At 41.4% G+C, this 19,931-nt stretch overlaps 1 protein-coding gene across 3 annotated transcripts in view; it reads right to left on the bottom strand.

Annotated features, from left to right (window-relative positions):
• Positions 1–493: 493 nt before the first annotated feature.
• Positions 494–19,931, bottom strand: part of LOC136398848 (DNA helicase MCM9) — a 72,426-nt gene continuing 52,988 nt past the window's right edge. The window contains exons 9-13 of one of the 3 annotated variants that reach the window (XM_066373370.1): positions 11,790–11,992; positions 10,937–11,185; positions 9,453–9,535; positions 8,586–8,731; positions 494–4,278 (exon numbers count right to left, since the gene is read on the bottom strand). In XM_066373370.1, coding sequence (XP_066229467.1) covers positions 2,847–4,278; positions 8,586–8,731; positions 9,453–9,535; positions 10,937–11,185; positions 11,790–11,992 — 2,113 coding nt within the window. In that variant the 3' untranslated portion in view covers positions 494–2,846. Of the gene's footprint in view, positions 4,279–8,585; positions 8,732–9,452; positions 9,536–10,936; positions 11,186–11,789; positions 11,993–17,541; positions 17,604–19,931 lie in introns of those variants that run through there. The other 2 variants (XM_066373371.1, XM_066373372.1) reach the window with 2 other exon arrangements.

Raw genomic sequence — 19,931 nt, 5'->3', positions numbered from 1 at the left:
ATTACAATAATAAAATCCCTATTATAAATTTTAGTACATTTCTTTTAGTGTCAGAAAACTTAATTCTTTATATAGTTATAACAGAAGTAAATATCTGGTTTGGTCCTTTCACAAAGAAAATTACTTATAGCTTTTATTATGTTTAAATAATTTTACATTATTAAAACGTTTTCAAGGAGTCCACTGGCCTGAAACATATTCTGATATGTTGATTCAGAATTGTTATTTTTATACTTACCTTTACTGACCAGATATAGGAAGGACTTCTGAGACTATACATATTTTCCCTGAGACATCTATGTGCTACCTTGGTACACACATTAAATTCCATGTAAGAGAAAGTATTAGTTGTTGTGAAATCCCATAATTTGGCCTCTACCACCATTAGCCTCTAAAGGAAATACAGTGCCTTAGAGGTAGCTGATTCTATGATTCGAGACAGGGAAAAGTATCAAACCAGGTTTGCAACATGCTGTGTTTTTGGATAGCATGGATGCTTTTAGAAATGTCAGTCATAAAAGAACATTGATGTCAACACACAGGGACTTCCTATTGACAAAGTTGTAAGACTTTGAGCATCAAACACAAGCACAGCAAGGTAGTCATAATGCAAAAGTAGGCTGTGACACAAGTTTAACTTTTTGGTTAAGAAAGGGAGTGTTCACACTGAATATATTAGTACTTCTAATAATTTTGTCAGTTTAGAATATTTACCTATACAGGCAGTCCCTGGGTTATGAATGAGGTAGGTTCTGTTAAGTTTGTTCTTAAGCTGAATTTGTATGGAAGTTGGAACAGGTACATTTACCTATTAAATGCAACTTAGATATTTATTTTTACCTTCCTGTGCATATAAATAGTTAGACATTTTCAAACCTATAGAACCTATCTTGTTTGTAACCTGGGGACTGCCTGTATAGTTATTTTATCTGGGTAAGCACTGAGAAATGAACACATGAAACTTGTAACTTGGCTAAATAATCTTGGCAGAAATTAAAAAAATAAAAAATAGATTGGCTTTATTAGTACAAATAATAATATATATGGTGAATGCAAATAACTGAGAAAAAGGTGACATGTTGGTCATATACAGTAACTAAGGGAGATAATTCAACACTATATTAAAATATGAATTGCTCAATGTTCTAAAGAAACAAGTTAACTGCCTAAATCAAATCCCTCATTACTAAGAAATAAAAGTTCCAGGATCAAGATTCTCAATAAGGAATATAACCATTTTGAATTATAAAAAAGAACAAATCAAAATACCCTAAATGATAAATCAGTAGGTTAGAGGATGTCGTCATTACCGCAAAGACACCAAGTTTCAAAGACAAAAATTTATAAGAAAAGGAAGTAAAAATTTACCATAAAGAACAAAACAAAAGAGTCAGCTCAACTGTGGCTCATGTTTGAATTACCCTGGTCCACACAATTAGACCAAGTCCAGACCAACAGATAACTGGTCAAAACCCAGATACTTTTCCTTTTCCTTTAGTTCCAGCAAAAATACTGAAACCCAGAAAAGTCCTAATACTGAAAGATTAGGACTATATCACATTAAGAATCATACTACAGTAGGAAGTCATTAAGTATGTACAGAAATAAATTATTCAAACCACAGTCTTGATGTTTTAAAAAAGGTTTAAGTGAATGTTCAATAATAAATTTTATTACTGCTTATACATGACGTTTATCAGCTGTTTAAGGTTTTTAAAGATTTTAAAAGACTCATCCATACTAAATCTGTATTCCCTACTTAAAATTCTTCAGAAAATTTAATTAATTTGGAATTAATGTTTAAATAAAAGCTCAAGAGAAATTGGGGTTCCTAGTTCTTTCAGTATAAATTTAATGAAATGATCATTAAACAAAGTACATACAGTTTTGGGGGTTCATTTCTAAAAGTCCCTCAGACAATGAAAGAATATTATTTTTTTTAACAAATCCATACTTCAGAAGATAAATCTGGATTAATTATGGATTCCTAGGGCCCCTGCTAGAATCCAAAGAAGAGGGATTTTAAAGGACTTGAGAAAGACAAGGCTTGAGTTCTCGGTTACTACCAAACACAGCTGTTTGCTTGGTTTTAAAGACCAGTGAGTCCTAACAACAGGAATCACATTTCCAGATTAACTACTTAGGTTGACACCATGGTACATGATTGAGACTACTGCATACCCTCTCCTTTCAACTACAGGATGTAAATCATGTTGAAGAGAAGTCTCAAAAGATAAAAACTCAAAAGGTTAGTACTTTAGAAAGCTACTTTTAGACCAGTTACCAGGTCTTTAGGAATACAATGAAATTGTGAGGATGTCTCTCAAAGAAAGAAAAGCATTAATCACCTTTAATCTTACACATAATAAACACAAAAACAGTATTAGAAAAATCATGATTTTGGAAAATAATAATAAATATTCACCACACTGAGAACATATATTTTTTTTTAAAAAGGAAAAAAAGAAGAGTGCATCTATCTTGCTAGCTCTCTGAGCACTACCTTCCTGACATTTGCTCCTGAATGACTGAAGGAAGAAATCCTGGGAAGACTCACCCCTTAAAAACACAAACAGAAACATCTTCGGGAATGCAAGTGCTCCAACCACAAAATTATGCACAGTGTCAACTAATCCAAGCACTGCTAACACACTGACCTACATTAATAAAACAACTTTTTGCATCATGAAGATAAACCTGAAATTACAAAACCTGATGGGGAGCTGGCATTCAGAATGGCACTCAGTGTGGCCAGCGGTTCTGTGCATATATAAACACCATGCTATATGCTGACGGTGCTCTGTTAAGATGGGGAGGATGCAGTTTGACCAACAAACTTTTCATGATTATGGCTTTTTTCTCATTTCTTCATCCCAATCAAAATCTAGTGCTTCGTCTTCTAGTTCTGGTAAAGTGAAGAGAGATTTTTTGGAAAGACAGAAGCTCTCAGTGGACCCCTCCAGCTGAAAAGTTTTCCTTTTCCTGCAGAGCACCGTGGCCGTGGTGGTGGGAGGAGGGCTGGGGCCTCTCTTACCCCTGGGCTTACTTTCAGGAGACAGGGCGGCCGAGTTGGATTCGGAAGAGGGAGCAAAGGAGAAGTTGGCCAGTCTGGCTAACGTGCCAGCATGAACCTTGGTGCTTTTATTACTGCACGAAAGCTCTTCCTTTTTGTCTCTTTCACAAGGAAGACGCAAGGGCCCAGTCTCATTCCGAGGCTCAGGCTGAGAAACTGTCCTTCCAGCGGCCCGTTCCCTCTCCTCTCTAGGTCCGGCTTCCTCTGGTGGCTGCAGCGACCCCTCCACTGCCTTCCCCTGCGGCTGGTCTGAGCTGCCGTTTCCTGAGGCAGAGGGCGACTCCCCTGGACCCCTCGCAGGCACAGCTACTCCTCCTGGCCCGTGCTGGGGAATTTTCGGACTCTGAATTGCTGTGTCGGTTGTGCCAGGGCATACCCGGCTGTGGTCGTCAGGGCAGTGGGTCAGTTTTAACTTCCGTTTGAAAGTAAATTTTGTCAGTTTGGCCACAGGAGGACTCTCAGGGTCCGGCTCTTCCACCGGGGGGAGGGGTTTCTGTCTCTTTCTTCTGGGAGTTTCCAGCGTTCTTTCTGGGCTATGCACAGGTCTGGATGGAGCAGGAGAAGGGCGGGAGGGCTGGGCAGGTGCCCCGACGGGACTTCTGCTCAGCTCCCTGCGCAGCCTGTGCAGCTCCCTGGGGACGTGATGAGTCAGCACGGAGTCCGGCTCCCCAGCAGGTCCCGCTGTTTCAGAAACCACTGCTGCCTTTTTTTCCTGTTTACCCTCAACACCCTCTGGCCTCAATGGAGCTGCTGTTTCTGGTGGTGCTGGAAGCTGTCCAGTTTCCAGTCTGCTCCTTTGGTCTGGCTCACTCTTTTCCTTACCATGAGACTTGCTGGGGTTTTTCAAAGCCATTTTCCCCCTATGTGCTTTGCAACCAGGAGACACAGGAATAGTGTTTTTAGGTTCAAGCTGATGAGCTGCTATGAAGTCAAACCAATTCAAACTGTCGTCTCTGCTGTCCTTGTGCTTAGCTGAGTGTTTTCTGCTCACAGACCTGTCAGGCTCCAGGCGGGGTGGGGGGTCGAGGCGCGGGCTCCCCCTGGCACTGCCTGCCGCAGGAGAGGGATGTATACCACAGCTCACTTCTTGCTGTGTTGATGTTCTGAATTTGGAGTTTTCCCCGGGATCATTCACTGAGGATCCCGGAGTAGCCTCTGCTTCCAGTGTCCCTGGTTGGGACTGGTACAAACTCTGCTTCTGGAACCTGGCGCAGAAAGAAGGAAAACATGTATTAAAGGGAAGGAAATTTGCTTTGCCCTTGTAATTTCTTTAGCATCTGAGATGCCATCAAAGGGTTGAGCCCAACACAATTCTAACACCAAATAGTCTCTAAGAACAGCAAGAGGGAATTATCCTTTTCCATCAGAACAGAGTTTAAATGACCCGATAATCATTCTAATTTAACCTTGAACTGAATTAAAATAAGGAATACTGTATAAAGTAGTGAGTTTATTTACATTTTCCTTCTCCCTCAAATCCATTTAATTCATTTAAGATTGTTTGGAAGTCAAGGTAAAATGCTCAGTCTTACATCTCATGTTACATACGTAATTACTACAAGTCAGACTTTTAGATAGCTGCACAGCTTACTGCTGATCAAGAAAGTGGCTCCAGCTGCTTAGCAGCTGGTTTGCAGATCAGAACCAAAGTGAAAAACTAGAAATTATGATCTCTCATATCTCCTTACGTAGCTGAGGTACTGAATTTTAGTGCATCTAAAAGGTCACCTTTTCATGAGTGCAGACTGTGATTCCTCTGTTCCCATGGCTCCCCCATTCACATTCATGGCAGGCCTTCCCAGATAGCTGTGACATGTTCCTGCAAAGCCCAGCCATGTGTCAAGTGTGTTCTGGGCAGCTACTCTACCCATCAACTTGATACAGAGTCGAAATCTACTGACCCTCCCTGAATGAAGAGTCTGGTCAGTAACATCCATTTTAAATCCTATGCCTATTAGAAACAGAATTAATGCCAGGGGCTCAATTTCTAATAGAGATTGTAGATTCTCAAAAGAAAGTCCTTTAGAAGCAACCTAGAAACGCCATTTCAGCATAAGAGGCAACATGACCCTGCTTCCATGTACTAACCCTGAAAATAAGTTATACAGAAAAGCAGATGAAAAAAATTATTCTAAAAATATGTGATCACAGAAAAAGGAATAGAAGAAAATGAATTAAATATAATCTTTTTTTTTTCTTTTTTTGGTGACAGAGACAGAGAGAGACAGAGAAAGGGACAGACAGGGACAGAGAGACAGGAAGGGAGAGAGATAAGAAGCATCAATTCTTCGTTATGGCACCTTAGTTGTTCATTGATTGCTTTATCATATGTGCCTTGACCAGGGGGTTACAGCAGACCGAGTGACCCCTTGCTCAAACCAGATGAGCCTGCGCTCAAGCCAGCGACCTCAGGGTTTTGAACCTGGTTCCTCTGCGTCCCAGTCCAATGCTCTATCCACTGCGCCACCGCTTGATCAGGCAAGGTAAATTTAAATATATTAAAATATTAATGGTAGATCTCTTTGGGAAATAAGTTTACAGTATATGTGATTTTTTGTTTTATTAATTCATTACTATTACTTCTCAAAATATTCTATAAAGAACATAAATTACCTGTTAGAATCAGAAAAATAACCCAAACATTTTATTGTAAAAATAGGTGATATCCTCACATAGATTTGGAAACATCAATACTGCAAATTCATGTTCTTTGTAGTCACAACCAACCAATCAGACAAACAAAAAAACCAAATACCTCTCAAAATTACTACTATCTACCATACTTCAGCAGCAAATTAAGGTCAAGGGCATTAGTGGTTATTAAATCTCCATAACAGTGTCCCAAAAGATAGGAAATTTTCAGGGGTAGAATGATTTAGCCCACTATTTTAGTCTAATCCAGACTTTGGGAATTGAATTTTCCCCATCATAAAATGTCTGCAGTTTTATTATAACTTCCAAGAAGACATCATTCTTGTACTGAGTGGGTACAATGGCCATCATCTGAGGCAGATGTCACTAAAAGCATGTTCCAGAAGAAAAGTGTGATAAAAATACACATGGTTTTATGATGGATATGTGATCTTCTTAAGGAATAGAGAACTCTCTCCTAAGGGGCAAAAATCCACTCGGGGTTTTCTCGCTGCTGAGATCAGCTTTAGACTGTGTTCTAGAGGTAACTCACTTTCATTTGCGGGGCTCTGCCATTGTTTCTTTGAGGATTAATACCACATGAGCCTCTGCATTACAAAGAAATACCAGAAGAAAAGAACATTTTAGGGCCAAATCCTATGTTTTAGATCATCACCTATACTCTCTCTTTTTTTTTTTTTCCTTGCAGGGAAGTGATTTTGAATTTAAGTCCAATTGCTACTTTTCCACTAGATAACACTGATTCTGAGCCTCACATTCCTTCCCTTCCTGAATCTGGTGTGTCTGTGGCAGCCAAAATGATCTGTTTCCGGTCAGTTGAAATGAGCAGTGTCTCCAAAAGCCAAGCCAAACCCAGGGCAGGCTGGGCGGGATCTGCTGCACCAAACTGAAAAACCAAAGGACAGATCAGATCTTAACACCATGCTCTGTCTGGGTCATTAGAGAACCAGGAGATAAACAGGAAGGGGGCTGACTTTATACAAAGTGCAAGTGACCACACGCTGGTAGTAGGACAAGGCCAGCCCCGCACTTCCCAGGAAGAGAAGGCTGCTGGATAAGGAAGGGGGTGAGTGAATAGGAGAGAGTGCCAGGAAAAGAATTCTCAAGGTTTTACTTAAGACAGTCAACAATCCCATCGTGGGCCCCGCATTCTCCTTCTGCTCCACTTCCACAGGCTCCAGTCACCAGATCCACGTTTTCAGATAAAATGGATAACCAGGTCTGGTCAGTTATTCAGCCAGTCCACTGGTCATGAAGATACTCAGAGGAATACACTTGTATTCCTCATTCTTGCTTCGCAGGCACAGACTCAAAGTCTAGGTTTTTAGAAGCTCATTTATTTAGGGACATGCGAACATTAAATTTCAGGCAGCAATTCTTAATGTAATGCATTTGTCATGTCCCTTCCCACATGTCCACATTTTAGCAAGTCCTTAGAAAGGTGAGTTTTGAAACACTGCTTTCGTCATTACTGAGTAGGATTACCCTGTAGGATGATTTTTCTCTTTAACATAAAATACATCATTCTCACTGGAGATTTTTTAAGTCTAACTGTTAAATATGTAAATTTTAAATGTCTTAAATTTGGGCACACCAGAAAGAAAGGCTGCTGCTAAGGAACCAGGGGGGCCTTTCCCAGCCGAAGGTGAGCACTAGCTACCTCTCAGCTGCCCAGCACACTAGCATAGGCTGGCCTCAAACCAGTCTGGAACCCAGCCTCCTCCCTGTGAAATCCTTTCACCAGGGCTACAGAAGGACTAATGGTCAAGTATTTATTATGCTTGGAAGAAAGTTTTAAAAACAATAAGAATAAAATTAAAATATTAATAAACACTAAGATTCTTTATGTAAGCTCCATGCCACATATCCTCTCCTGGTGAGGAAAAATGATATTGCCAAGTAGATACTTTGTGTTTGGGTCTGGTCTGGATAGATCACTCCTGGCGTCCAACTTCCTCTTTGAATGGCACTGCTCCATTTTGTACAGTGAGCCAAGGAAGGAGACGAGAAGTGGTGGTAGCAAACATGATAAAGCCCGTTCACCAAGGTGTCTTAATTCCACAGCAATTGTGCATCTTAGGAGTGAGCTGTAGTTAGCTTACCTGGGTGCTCCTCATGTAACTGAGACCCAGTGTTAGAAGTTTCACTATCTATAGTAAATTTATACATATTTTGTGACATCAAGAATCGGCAGTGTACTCCATGAGGTTCATCAAACCATTAAGTCAAGAAAATGTGGCTTTGGAAGGGGATCTACAAGGATGGCAGCCATCAATTCCCCCATTCTCAGCATGTCTGTGCCACCTCAACAGGTTGATCCATTTCCCTTTACTCTGCCTATGAGAGCGTGTAACTTGCTCTGACCTATAGAACATGGCAGAAGTGGTGCTGCTCTAGGTCCAGCCCAGCCCGTAAGAGGCCTGGTGGCTCCCACTCTTGCTGTGCTTGAGTCCTAACCTACCATGGCAGAATTCTGACTACCCTGTAGTAGAGAGAGCCCAGCCAGCCCCAGTCATTTAAGCCACCACACATGTGATGGAAGCCGTCTTGGATGTGCCAATTCCAGCTGAGCTCCCAGTTAAATGCAAGTATACGAGTAACCCCAGCTGACACTATGTGGAGTAGAGAGATAGGCCATCCCCATGAGCCCTCTTGAATTTCTGACTCCCAGAAAAGTGAGCCCTAGAATGGGAGTGGTGTCTCTTTTTTAAGACACTGAGTTTCAGGATAGCTAATTATAGATAATTGACACAACCCCTACGGATCGCACAAATTTTCCACTAGCTCATACTTCCTTTGTTTCACTAAAGGCCAAGTAAAGATTTCCCATTAGATGCCTTTCATGGTTCTCTTTCCTCACCTTTCAAGTCTTCTTAGCTCTTCACTCAAGAGGTCGTGCAGCTCCAGTTTTTCCAGAATAAGTTCGCATTGCCTCTGGTACTGCTCCAGAGGGTTCTCCGGAAAGGAAGTGTGGAGTGCGTTCACACCTCCCAGCAGTGCACCTCCCTGAAGGGGTAGAAATGAAAAATACCAGGCAGAGTCACAAGGCCAGCCTGCAGAGAGGAAGAGCATACTAGGAACCACTGAGCCCAGATGGCTAAGACAAGCTCTCCACACCCCCAACTTGAAATTAGAATCACCTGGGAACCTTTTTCAAATTTCAGTAGTCTTTCCCTCCTGTTCTTGGTGGCCGGCATTGCTCTAGGAAGCCACACTCTCACTAGTGGTACCATGAGTATCCCTCGGGTGCGTTAAGTTGAAGAAGGATTGAGACCCACCACTTAGAAACCAATGGGCAAAAGCATGCTACTGACGCAGAGAATGTTTCCATGACATTGTTTTTTCTCCTTTTAAATGGTTTGCTTTGGCTATATTTCCAGAAATTATTAGGTCTAGAACATGATAATTTTAATAAATTCTTTTTTTTTTTAATTAAAAAAAATTTTTTTTTAAGATTTTTAAAAAAATTCATTATAGAGAGGGGGAGAGAGAGTGAGTGAGAGAGAGAGAGAGAGTGAAGGGGGAGGAGCAGGAAGCATCAACTCCCATATGTGCCTTGACCAGGCAAGCCCAGGGTTTTTTGAACCGGCAACCTCAGCATTTCCAGGTTGACGCTTTACCCACTGCGTCACCACAGGTCAGGCCTAATAAATTCTGATATACTATAAATTATCTTTTATTTAATGCTTGTAATTACTGTTCGAATATTAGTACAAAATGTTCTTACCTGCATTGAGGACTCCATTACGGACACCACTGTGATAGCGTCTTCCAGGGTCACAGTGTCCCGAAACATCAGGCGAGCATGAGCTAAGAAAGTAAGATGCATTTAAAATTATGAAGATAGTCATTTTTATAATAAAATAAATATTTGAAATAATAAGTGTAATACTCTACTGGATCCCCTTCCAAAAACTGTATATTATGAATGAACTACTAATAAATTAATTTTACCAGACCAAGCACAAAAGTCTAAGTTCATCTGACTTTAAGGCTGTTTCTCTAATAAAGGGCCCAATCCTTCTGCACAGCCTACGCAATTCTTTGCATTTACATGAAAAAGTACTCTGGGCTCCAGCAAAGGAAGCGGCTTTATAAGCATATATTTAATATTCAACAATTTTTAATCCTCATTTTCTAGTCTGTTATGGAAATACATAAAATTAAACTCATTTTTCATCTCGTACTTTTCTTTATCTGTGAGTTCAAAACTATCAAACTCGTGAGTGTAAAATTTGGGTATTTCTTGCCCTAATATTAGCTATAAATCCTTAAAGAAGTAAAATGTACCTGTTTTTTTTTTTCTTTTGTATTTTTCTGAAGTTGGGAACGGGGAGGCAGTCAGACAGACTCCCGCATGCGCCTGACCGGGATCCACCTGGCACACCCACCAGGGGGCAATGCTCTGCCCATCTGGGGCATTGCTCTGTTGCAACCAGAGCCACTCTAGCGCCTGAGGCAGAGGCCACGGAGCCATCCTCAGCACCCGGGCCAACCCTGCTCCAATGGAGCCTTGGCTGCGGGAGGGGAAGAGAGAGACAGAGGAAGGAGGGGGGGAGAGGGGGAGAAGCAGATGGGTGCTTCTCCTGTTTGCCCTGGCCGGGAATCAAACCCAGGACTCCTGCATGCCAGGCCGACGCTCTACCACTGAGCCAACCGGCCAGGGCCTAAAGTGTACCTGTTTTATAGAACTTTTAATTAAGCATATATTATGTCATTATATGGTACAGTCAGTTCCTGTGAATTTATTTGAATTAAACAAGGGCAAAATGTAAAAGCCAATGTTAGGAAAAAAGTCTCCAGATGCATGCTAGCTATAAGTCCGCATGTCACTCTCATACCTGAGGGATGGGATATGGCATGGCACTATTAATTTGGTGTTATTATGTTAATGGTGGGTTGCTAGATAGGAAACAATTCCAAACAGGCAGTATCTCACCCAGAATGCTAATAGACTCCACTGAGGGACAAAACCTCAGTAAATAAAGCGTTCTAAATGAATGATGTCTTAAGTTACAGGAGGTCCTGAGATATCACAGAGTCCTCTTTCTTAATGACACAATAGTTCACTCAACACCCATAAATGCCCCCAGAAGAGTCAAGGTTTCACAGTTCAGAACTTTCCCTTTAATAAACAACAGTGAGCACCTCAGAGTAGGGGTTACTCTTCTTTATCCTTGAATTCATGGTGCCAACCCCCATGCCTTGTACCTACTGGGTACCCAATAAAAAATTCATTTGTTGAACGAAAGAAACCTTCTGCTAATCGTATCAAGCTTTCCAACAGGCGGATGGTGGTCCGGGCAGCGTTCCGGGAATCGCTCTGCCTCTGCATCTGGTAGTAGCGGAGAAGAACCTGATTGCCCACGTCAGACAGTGTGGGCTGAAGATTCCGAATGAGGCAGAAGTAGGTTTTCATCTTTTCCATGCTCCAGAGCTTCTCTGATTTGCTTGGGTAGCCTGTTATACATCAGGTGTTGGGTCAGTCATTTTTAAGAACAGGCAAGTCTCATTTTAAGGGTTTTGATAAAAATTTATACTCATTTAATAAAAGTTAAATTAGTGGCTATTGAAATCTGGACCTGTCTCTGCATAGCATATAGTTTTAGAACAAAGTCTTAGGATCTAAGCTTAATAAAATATGCTTCCTACAGAGGTTAAAATTACTCAGAATAACTTTGGTCTATAGTATTAAATAATACTTCAATAAATCAAATTTAACTTAAAGAGAAAACTATATTTAGATTTCTCTTTCATAACTCAGTCCAGTTTTTTTACATGTAAGAAGTGAGTAATAATTATATATTGTAAGACTGCCCAGTTTCATTATGGGAAACATACCCACCACTCTGATCTCGTCAATGGACAGAGGAAGGCCCTTAACCTTCTGCTTATCATTCCTGGCTCCCTCACTGGCTCTTCTCACTGATTCCAGTCTAAGCATCTCTCCATTGCCCATTAGGTAAAACACCTTGGGTATTTATTTAATTTTCTTCCACAAGAATTTCATTTGGTTATGTCTACTTTTTTTCTTTGTCAATTTGAATAATTTGTCTCCACGTACCTTTGTTTTCCAAGATAAAGGAGGAAATGATACGATCCCAGTCTTCATTCTTGGTATCAAGCAAAACCAGGATCAGGTCAAATCGACTTAAGAGCGGGCTGCCCAGGGCGATGTTCACAGACACAGACTCGTGAGGGTCATACTGGCCTTTGGGGTTAGTTGCTGCCAGGATGGTTGTCCTTGTGTTCAGCTTGCACACAAGGCTACAAAAGAGAAGGTACAACCCACTGACTACTGAGATTCAAATAAAGAACAAGATTAAGCTTGTTAATAAAAGCGGCTGCTCCTGCACCTTGAAAATCTAGAGAAACGCATGTGAAAGGAATGTGGACTGAAACAAGGAGGTCCTTCGTGACATGTGGACTTCATATATAAATATTCGTGGGAAAGGTGGAAGTGGAGGGTGAGGGTTGTTTTGGAGAATCATGAGTGGTTGGAGCAAAAACTTTGCGTGTTAACTTTGTTTTTATTTATCTAAATGTGAAAGAAAGAAATAGAGTGATGGAGAGAGAGGAGAAGACAGGGAGGAAAAGAAGCAGGGGAAATCAGGAAAAACAAAGGCTGATAAGCCTCAGGCATTTGAGGTGCAACAGGGAAGGGCAGATTGAAGGGGACTGGGAGAGGTGGGGTTAGACGGGGAAGGACCGTGGATGGACACACGGAGGGGACGAGGGCAGTGATGCAGAAAGGGGCACACAAGTCCTAAACGGAGCAGTAGCAGGACGGGTATGGATATGCTATAGCTTAGATATTGTTTTTAAACTTATTAATGACGGGCAAGTCCTCAAGATAATATGGCATATTCATTGACAATGACAAATGTAAAATTTTTCCTCTATAAATCTGTATGATCTGCAGTTGATGACTGTTTTTAATTATAGCGGCATGTCTACCTCTCAGCAGTCATAGCCTTGTGGCATCAGCCAACATGTGTTCCATGTTAATCCCTGATCTATTTCCAGTTAGCTCTAGCAATTACCTCATGGCCTAAGACTGAAAACGTTTAAGAATCTTAATTTGTGATAAATGGCACAAGAAGACACCCATTAAAGGAGAAAAAGACTAATAAGGCACTTTCACTGAAAATGAAATCCCCTTTTAAGAAAATTACTGAAAGGGAAAAATTCTTTACTGACAGTCTACATCTTATAACTCATGTGCCAAAACGGTTTATAAAGGCAGAATCTAGTTTGCCATTAAAAAAATATAGTAAATGGTTCCTAACTCATTCCACAAAAGTATATTTAATCAATATTAAAATGAGGCTTATTTGCATTTATCATAAAAAAAGAATATTGCTGCAATACGGGCAATGAAACAAAATATAATTGCTTATGAAAAGTTTCTTTAAAAAATTATTTTCAGTGTGAGGTAAAATTAATTGATTGTTCTTCCTCTCTGGTCAACATATATTTATAAGCCATTTTCTGTGTGCAAAGGACTGTACTGAGAATTCAGAAAGGTATACAGCAAGTCGCTGCCTCCAACGTGTTCCCAGTAGATCTGCTGGAGGCCGCTGCGACGCGACCCTGCCCCTGGAAGACAGAACTGTGCACCGCTGGTTGTACCAGCACTGCCGCCAGCAAAGAGAAACTTCTGTGCTGACTCCTGGGCATCTGTAAGGTATCTGATCTTAAAGAAGTCCACAGCCTGACCAGGTGGTGGCGCAGTGGATAGAGCATCGGACTGGGATGCGGAGGACCCAAGTTCGAGACCCTGAGGTCGCCAGCTTGAGCGCGGGTTCATCTGGTTTGAGCAAAGCTCACCAGCTTGGACCCAAGGTCGCTGGCTCGAGGAAGGGGTCACTCAGTCTGCTGTAGCCCCACAGTCAAGGCACATGTGAGAAAGCAATCAATGCATAACTAAGGTGTCGCAACAAAAATCTGATGATTGATGCTTCTCATCTCTTTCCATTCCTGTCTGTCTGTCCCTGTCTATCCCTCTCTCTGACTCTCTCTCTGTCTCGGTAAAAAAAAAGAAAGAAAGAAAAGTCCATGGGTGACAAGGAAAATGAACTGGCAAAAGAGAAAGAAGGTAGTTAATTATTCCTGAGGTAACTGAAGAAAAAGAAAAGAGAGAAAGAGAAGAGAATAAGCTGAAGGAAGGGGCTATGGAAGAATTCTATGTGAAGTAAAACGGCTGCCTGAGGACTAGTCAGAAGTGCCAGCGATGAAAAATAGAGGGGTGGGCATGGGAGCGGAAACTGTGCGGGGTGATAAGTCAGCAGCTGTCTGTGGCAAAGAAAGAGGATGGGGACAGTGCCAAGAGGGACAGAGTGGCCTCCAGTCATTTGAAAGCAGGGAAGACAGTATATATAAGCCTGGTGGTTGCAGATCTATGATATAAACATTACTACACTCAAAACTGAATGAGGCTTTTGACAACACAGATACAAAGACACAGTTTATTCCTAAGTACTTTGTGCACAGCAGTGGCTCACTAAATAATTACTGCGTGAATAAACTTACATATTAGTGTAAGATAATGGTTGTTTTTCCAATCCAATATGAACTCCACTTTCTTCAATAATAATAATAATAATGCAGCCTTGGCATTATTAAACATTGTCCCGATGCACCAAGCTTACAAGTTTGATCCTCCGTCAAGGCACATACAAAAATCAACTAATGAATGTATAAATAAGTGAAACAACAAATCAATGTTTCTCTCTCTTTTTAAAAATAAATCAATCAAAAGATAAATAATAAAGATATCTATCATATAGGTAATACTACACACCAGGACAGGCTTTATGTATACATAGTATCCTTTATTTACACAACCACCAAAAGGCAAAAAAAATTTTTTTTTTACAGAGACAGAGCAAGAGTCAGAGAGAAGGATAGACAGGGACAGACAGGAACGGAGAGAGATGAGAAGCATCAATCGTCAGTTTTTCATTGTGACACCATAGTTGTTCACTGATTGCTTTCTCACCTGTGCCTTGACCGTGGGCCGTCAGGTCAGCAGACCAAGTAACTCCTTGCTCAAGCCAGCGACCTTGGATTCAATCTGGTGAGCTCCGCTCACACCAGATGAGCCCACGCTCAAACTGGCAACCTCGGGGTCTCGAACCTGGGCCCTCCACATCCCAGTCCAACGCTCTATCCACTGCACCACTGCCTGGTCAGGCCCAAAAGGCAGATATTAACACCAACTTAGACATTAAGGAAGCTAGAATTCTGGAGATGTTAATAACTTCCTCAAGGATACAGAGAGCAAGCAGCAGAGCTGAGATTCAAAGCCAGATCTGCTTAGCTCCAAAACCGATGTCTTGCATCTCCAGGCTGCTGCCCTGATGGGAGACATTTTAGATAAACAGTTCTTGCAGTCCTAAAGATTCTGCCTGGTATTTTAGGCATGTGTTTACTTACTTTATTATTTTCTTATTAACTTTGATCTTCCTTGAGGGACTGTCACTTATTGTTATAATGCTCATACTACCTGTCACATATTAAATGCTTAATAAACATGCACTAAAATAAGTGACAAATAAAAAATAAACATTTACTTAGTTCAGTATTTCTAAAATTCAGAGTCACTTTATATTCACAGGCTTCAACAGTCATAAGATAACCATGCTAATACATGTATTTTTAAGTTAACTTGGGAGTGAAAGCGTTCAAGATTCTCAAAAAGCTACTTTTCCATTTTTAATCTACATAAGTTTACTTTCCTATAAACACAGTAGTAACTTTTCTAAACCTTGTACAGTTAGGTTACATAAATTATTTTTAGCATTATAGTTCCTCCAGAAAGTGCCCTTGTTGTGACAGTCTCTTATTACGTCCTTTACAGGGTGATCCCCACCTTCACTCATGGCTTTCATGACCTACATTCCACCACTTCCCAGTTTAGCTCTAGACTGTGGCAGTGGCTGCTGTATGTTCACCAAATCTCCTTTCCTTCTCCTTTGGGAACAGAGCAGGTTATATTCGCGATCCCCCTTCACAGTTAAGTAGGGCTGTAATACTAAGTCTACCAAAGGAGTGGAGGTAAAAGAATCTATGCTACTTTAAGGTCAGCCAACCAGCCTTTGCAACCATCAAATTCACAGAAACAGAAAGTAGCATGGTGGTTTTCAGAGACTGGGAAAGGTGCAAATGGGGAGCTGCTGTTTAATGGGTATAGTTTCAGTGTTGCATGATGGAAAACGTTCTGAAAATTGGTGGCAAAATAATGTGACTAGCCTTAACACTAATGAACTATACACTTAGAAATAATTAGGATGGTAGATTTTATGTTGTGTGTTTTTTAACCATAGTTTAAAAAAACTACTAAAGGTTGTTATGGACTGGATGTCTGTGTCCCACCGAAATTCATTATGCTGAAGTCCTAACCACCAATATGATGATATTATGAGTTGGACCTTAGACAGGTAATTAGGTTTGGATGAGGTCATGAAAAGAAGAAGAGAGACCATAGCTCACTCTCTCCACACTCACGCATGAGGAGAGGCCGTGCGAGCCCATGGTCAGAAGGCAGTGGTCATAAAAAAGAAACACACTATTGACACACTCAACAAACTGGATGAGCCTTACAAACATTATCTCATGTGAAAGTTGTCAGATACAAAACATCACATCTTGTATGATCCTGTTTACATAAAATGTCCAGAATAGGCAAATCCATAGAGACATAAAGTAGAATAGTGGCTGCCAGGGACACGAGAGGCAGGGGAGATGGGGAATGCAGGGAATGAGGGGTGACGGCTAAGGGGGACAGGATTTCTCTTTGGGGTGATGACAACATTCAGGAATTAGATAGTAGTGACAGTTGCACACTCTGAATATACTAAAATCCATGAAATTTAAAAGGGTGGGTTTGTGTGGTATGTGAACTATATCTCAAAGCCGTCATGAGAAAAAGAGGCAAGACTAAAAATAAATGGTATGTTTGTAAAACAACAAACAAAAACAATCTCTGTTCCCCTAAAGAGGAGCATGAAAAAATGGGGGTAAAAACCCCAGAAACCTGTATAAAATAACACATTAATGATATTCTCACAATCCATTACACATTTATACTTTTTGGTCATCTTAAATGCTAGCTAGGTACACACACCCTCCTCTCTTTTTAACAGGGTTGATAAAGTTGAAAAATTAGGCCCTGGCTGGTTGGCTCAGTGGTAGAGCATCGGCCTGGCGTGCGGAAGTCCAGGGGTTCGATTCCCGGCCAGGGCACACAGGAGAGGCGCCCATCTGCTTCTCCACCCCTCCCCCTCTCCTTCCTCTCTGTCTCTCTCTTCCCCTCCCACAGCCGAGGCTCCATTGGAGCAAAAGATGGCCCGGGCACTGGGGATGGCTCCTTGGCCTCTGCCCCAGGCGCTAGAGTGGCTCTGGTCGCGACAGAGCGACGCCCCCCTGGTGGGCGTGCTGGGTGGATCCTGGTCGGGCGCATGCGGGAGTCTGTCTGACTGCCTCCCCGTTTCCAGCTTCAGAAAAATGCAAAATAAAAAATAAAAAAGTTGACAAATTACCTTTCATGTCTAGACTGACTCAATGAGTGGTAACAGGAAATTCACAGCATTGGGAATAAGAAAGGGGAAAAGGGAGAAATACTCATATGTATCATCAGGAACAACAGAAAACTCTCACACTGCTTGATCTGAACTTAACTTACATTTTCACATGTTGGTGGCACTTTTGGATGCCCTTGAGGAAGGATTCTCACATTCCACAGCCCCTCCAGCCCCTGGGGGTCAGAGCCCTCTCAGAGGCTGGGTAGGAGGGCTGGTTCCCTCTTCTCCGGCCTTCCCCCTTAGCCTGAGGCTAGTTTGTGACAGACGCCACTGAGACACAGCTTCACAAGATCCTGGGAGGAAGGAGCAGACAGGGTGCCTGAGTGGGCAGCAATCTTCCTCAGAGTTGTGGCTCCTAAGCCTGCCCTTTAACAATACAGATTCCCAGGTCTCACTTCAGAGACTCTATCAGTAGCCCTGGTATGGACTAGAGAACTGAAGATGAGCTGAGGGGGGATTGGTGCTGTGGTTCTTCTTTTTAGAGAGAGAGAGAGAAAGAAGGGTAAGGGAGGAGCGGGAAGCATCAACTTAGAGTAGTTGCTTCTCATATGTGTCTTGACTGGGAAAGCATGGGGTTTTGAACCAGCAACCTAAGCATTCCAGATTGATGCTTTATCTACTGTGCCACCACAGGTTGGGCTCCGTGGTTCTTCTATGGCTGTTAGAATTACAGTGTATAATAAATGTTAGTTGGCTCCAGCCGGATAGCTCAGTTAGAACATTGTTTCAAAACAGAGGTTGCCAGTTCAATCCCCCGTTGAGGCACATACAGAAAGAGATCGATGTTCCTGTCTCTCTCTCCTCTCTCTCATCCTCTCTCTAAAACCAGTAAAATGAACATTTAAAAATAAGTGAATGAATGTTTGTTGTCTGTCTCGCTACAAGGTTGTGAACATCTTAAGAACAAAGGCCTGTCCTTTCATCTTTGTGGTGTCAGTAGCTAGCAGAGAGAGTGACACTGCTTAGTACTCAGGCACCTTTATTGAGCAAAACAATAAATTGCCATCGTGCTGTTTTTAAATTTTAGACTATACTTTTTACCTAGGCATGTGAGTATAATTTAGCAGAAGCAAATATGTAATTTCAATGTCAAATTTTCTCCTAAGGAGTGTCCTCAGCAAATACTGAAGGTGTCCTCTATTATTTAAGAATCTATTGATCTCCTGGCCTTGACGAGATGACATCCCAGTTAACTTTGAGAAGAACCTTGCAAATCATAAACCATTATCTTTCCCAAACCATTCTTTAGCTCAGCACTCTACAGTCTTGAACACCATCATCACAGAAGCTCTCAAAAGGCCTCACAGTCGTGTGGCCTTGCGTACTGCTACAGAGCAGGTGCAGGGACGGGTTTGTACAGTTTACAGAGAGAGGTAATTCAAATACTGATACCGGCTTTAAGCTCATATCATAGCATTTGCTTCTTGGTTTCCTTTTCTATTTCGTTAAGCAGCCAGGACAAATGAAGGTATTAAAACCCCAAATTTTAAAAATGGTTTCAGATTTAAGTAACATAAGCAAAGAACAACAAAATTATCAACCTTCTCAAATTTGTACCGATTCAGTAAGACCTATGTTTTAGTTAATGATTCTATTAAGTTACATTTTAGTGAACTCTAGGCATCCTGAGTTTTAGCATTTTTTTCTATTCTGAGTAGCCATAACAAGTTTCCACACTGAAAAAATCATATATTGATGGGTCCCTCCCAGCCTCCTGTACATCTGAACAGTGATCGTACGCCTTATGATATGACCACGCCCTTGCAGGCCTAGGTCCACCACATGAATAAAGTTTCACCTCTATTCAAAACACAGTTTGCATAGAACAATTAAGTGCCTGGTTCCTGTTTTTTTCAATGAACTCTCTAATTCTGTGTAGTGTACATAAAATGCCACATAGTAAAAAATCTCTGAGAATTCCTGCAGCCTTGGAGGCCAGCCAGATATTCTGAGTCAGTGGTTCACACTACTATCCTTAGGGAGATTATAATTCAAATCAAAGTCCTTTACAAATCAATTAGACTTTAGTCACTTGAGACATGTGGAAGAGAAAGAGAAAACAAAAGCAAACATTTTCAAGAGATTGTGTAAGTGATATTGCAAGGTATCAAAAACCTCAAAGAGAAACCTGAAGTGGTCCTCGAGGGTGATGCTCAATGGAAGACTCTTGAGGTTTTAGGGTAGAGAAGCCTCTCTCCTGCTGGTCAAAGAAAGAGAAGTCTTTCAGCCGGGGAGTGAGAAGCAGGTAAGGTGTTTCAAGGGTGAAATTCAGAGGCTTTATTTTATTTTGGTAGAATACATAAGCACTCTTTTTCAACTTAGCTCTTCTTACCTGCTACTAATGAACATCTTGATATGCTTTATGGCTTGAGAGACATTTTCTCAAGAGTTTTGCATCTGGCAATTAATTATACTTTACATCAATAAAATTAAAAGGCTTCTAGTTAGGGAAAATGAATTTAATATTCTGAAAACTATTAGCTAAAAAGTTAGATGAGCTAGTGTTGGGAGGCAGATGTCACTTTTCTCCAGCTGTGGGGCGGCACGCAGTGAGCGTGCGGCACATGAACACCTGAGTGAAAGGGGACTGGAGGGGGTTTCACTGCTTCCCACCCCGCGCC

This window comes from Saccopteryx leptura, chromosome 3 (genome assembly GCF_036850995.1).
Source record: "Saccopteryx leptura isolate mSacLep1 chromosome 3, mSacLep1_pri_phased_curated, whole genome shotgun sequence".
Lineage (NCBI taxonomy): Eukaryota > Metazoa > Chordata > Mammalia > Chiroptera > Emballonuridae > Saccopteryx > Saccopteryx leptura.
Note: the sequence above shows the minus strand (reverse complement) of the source record. Positions and strands in the feature narration are given on the sequence as shown.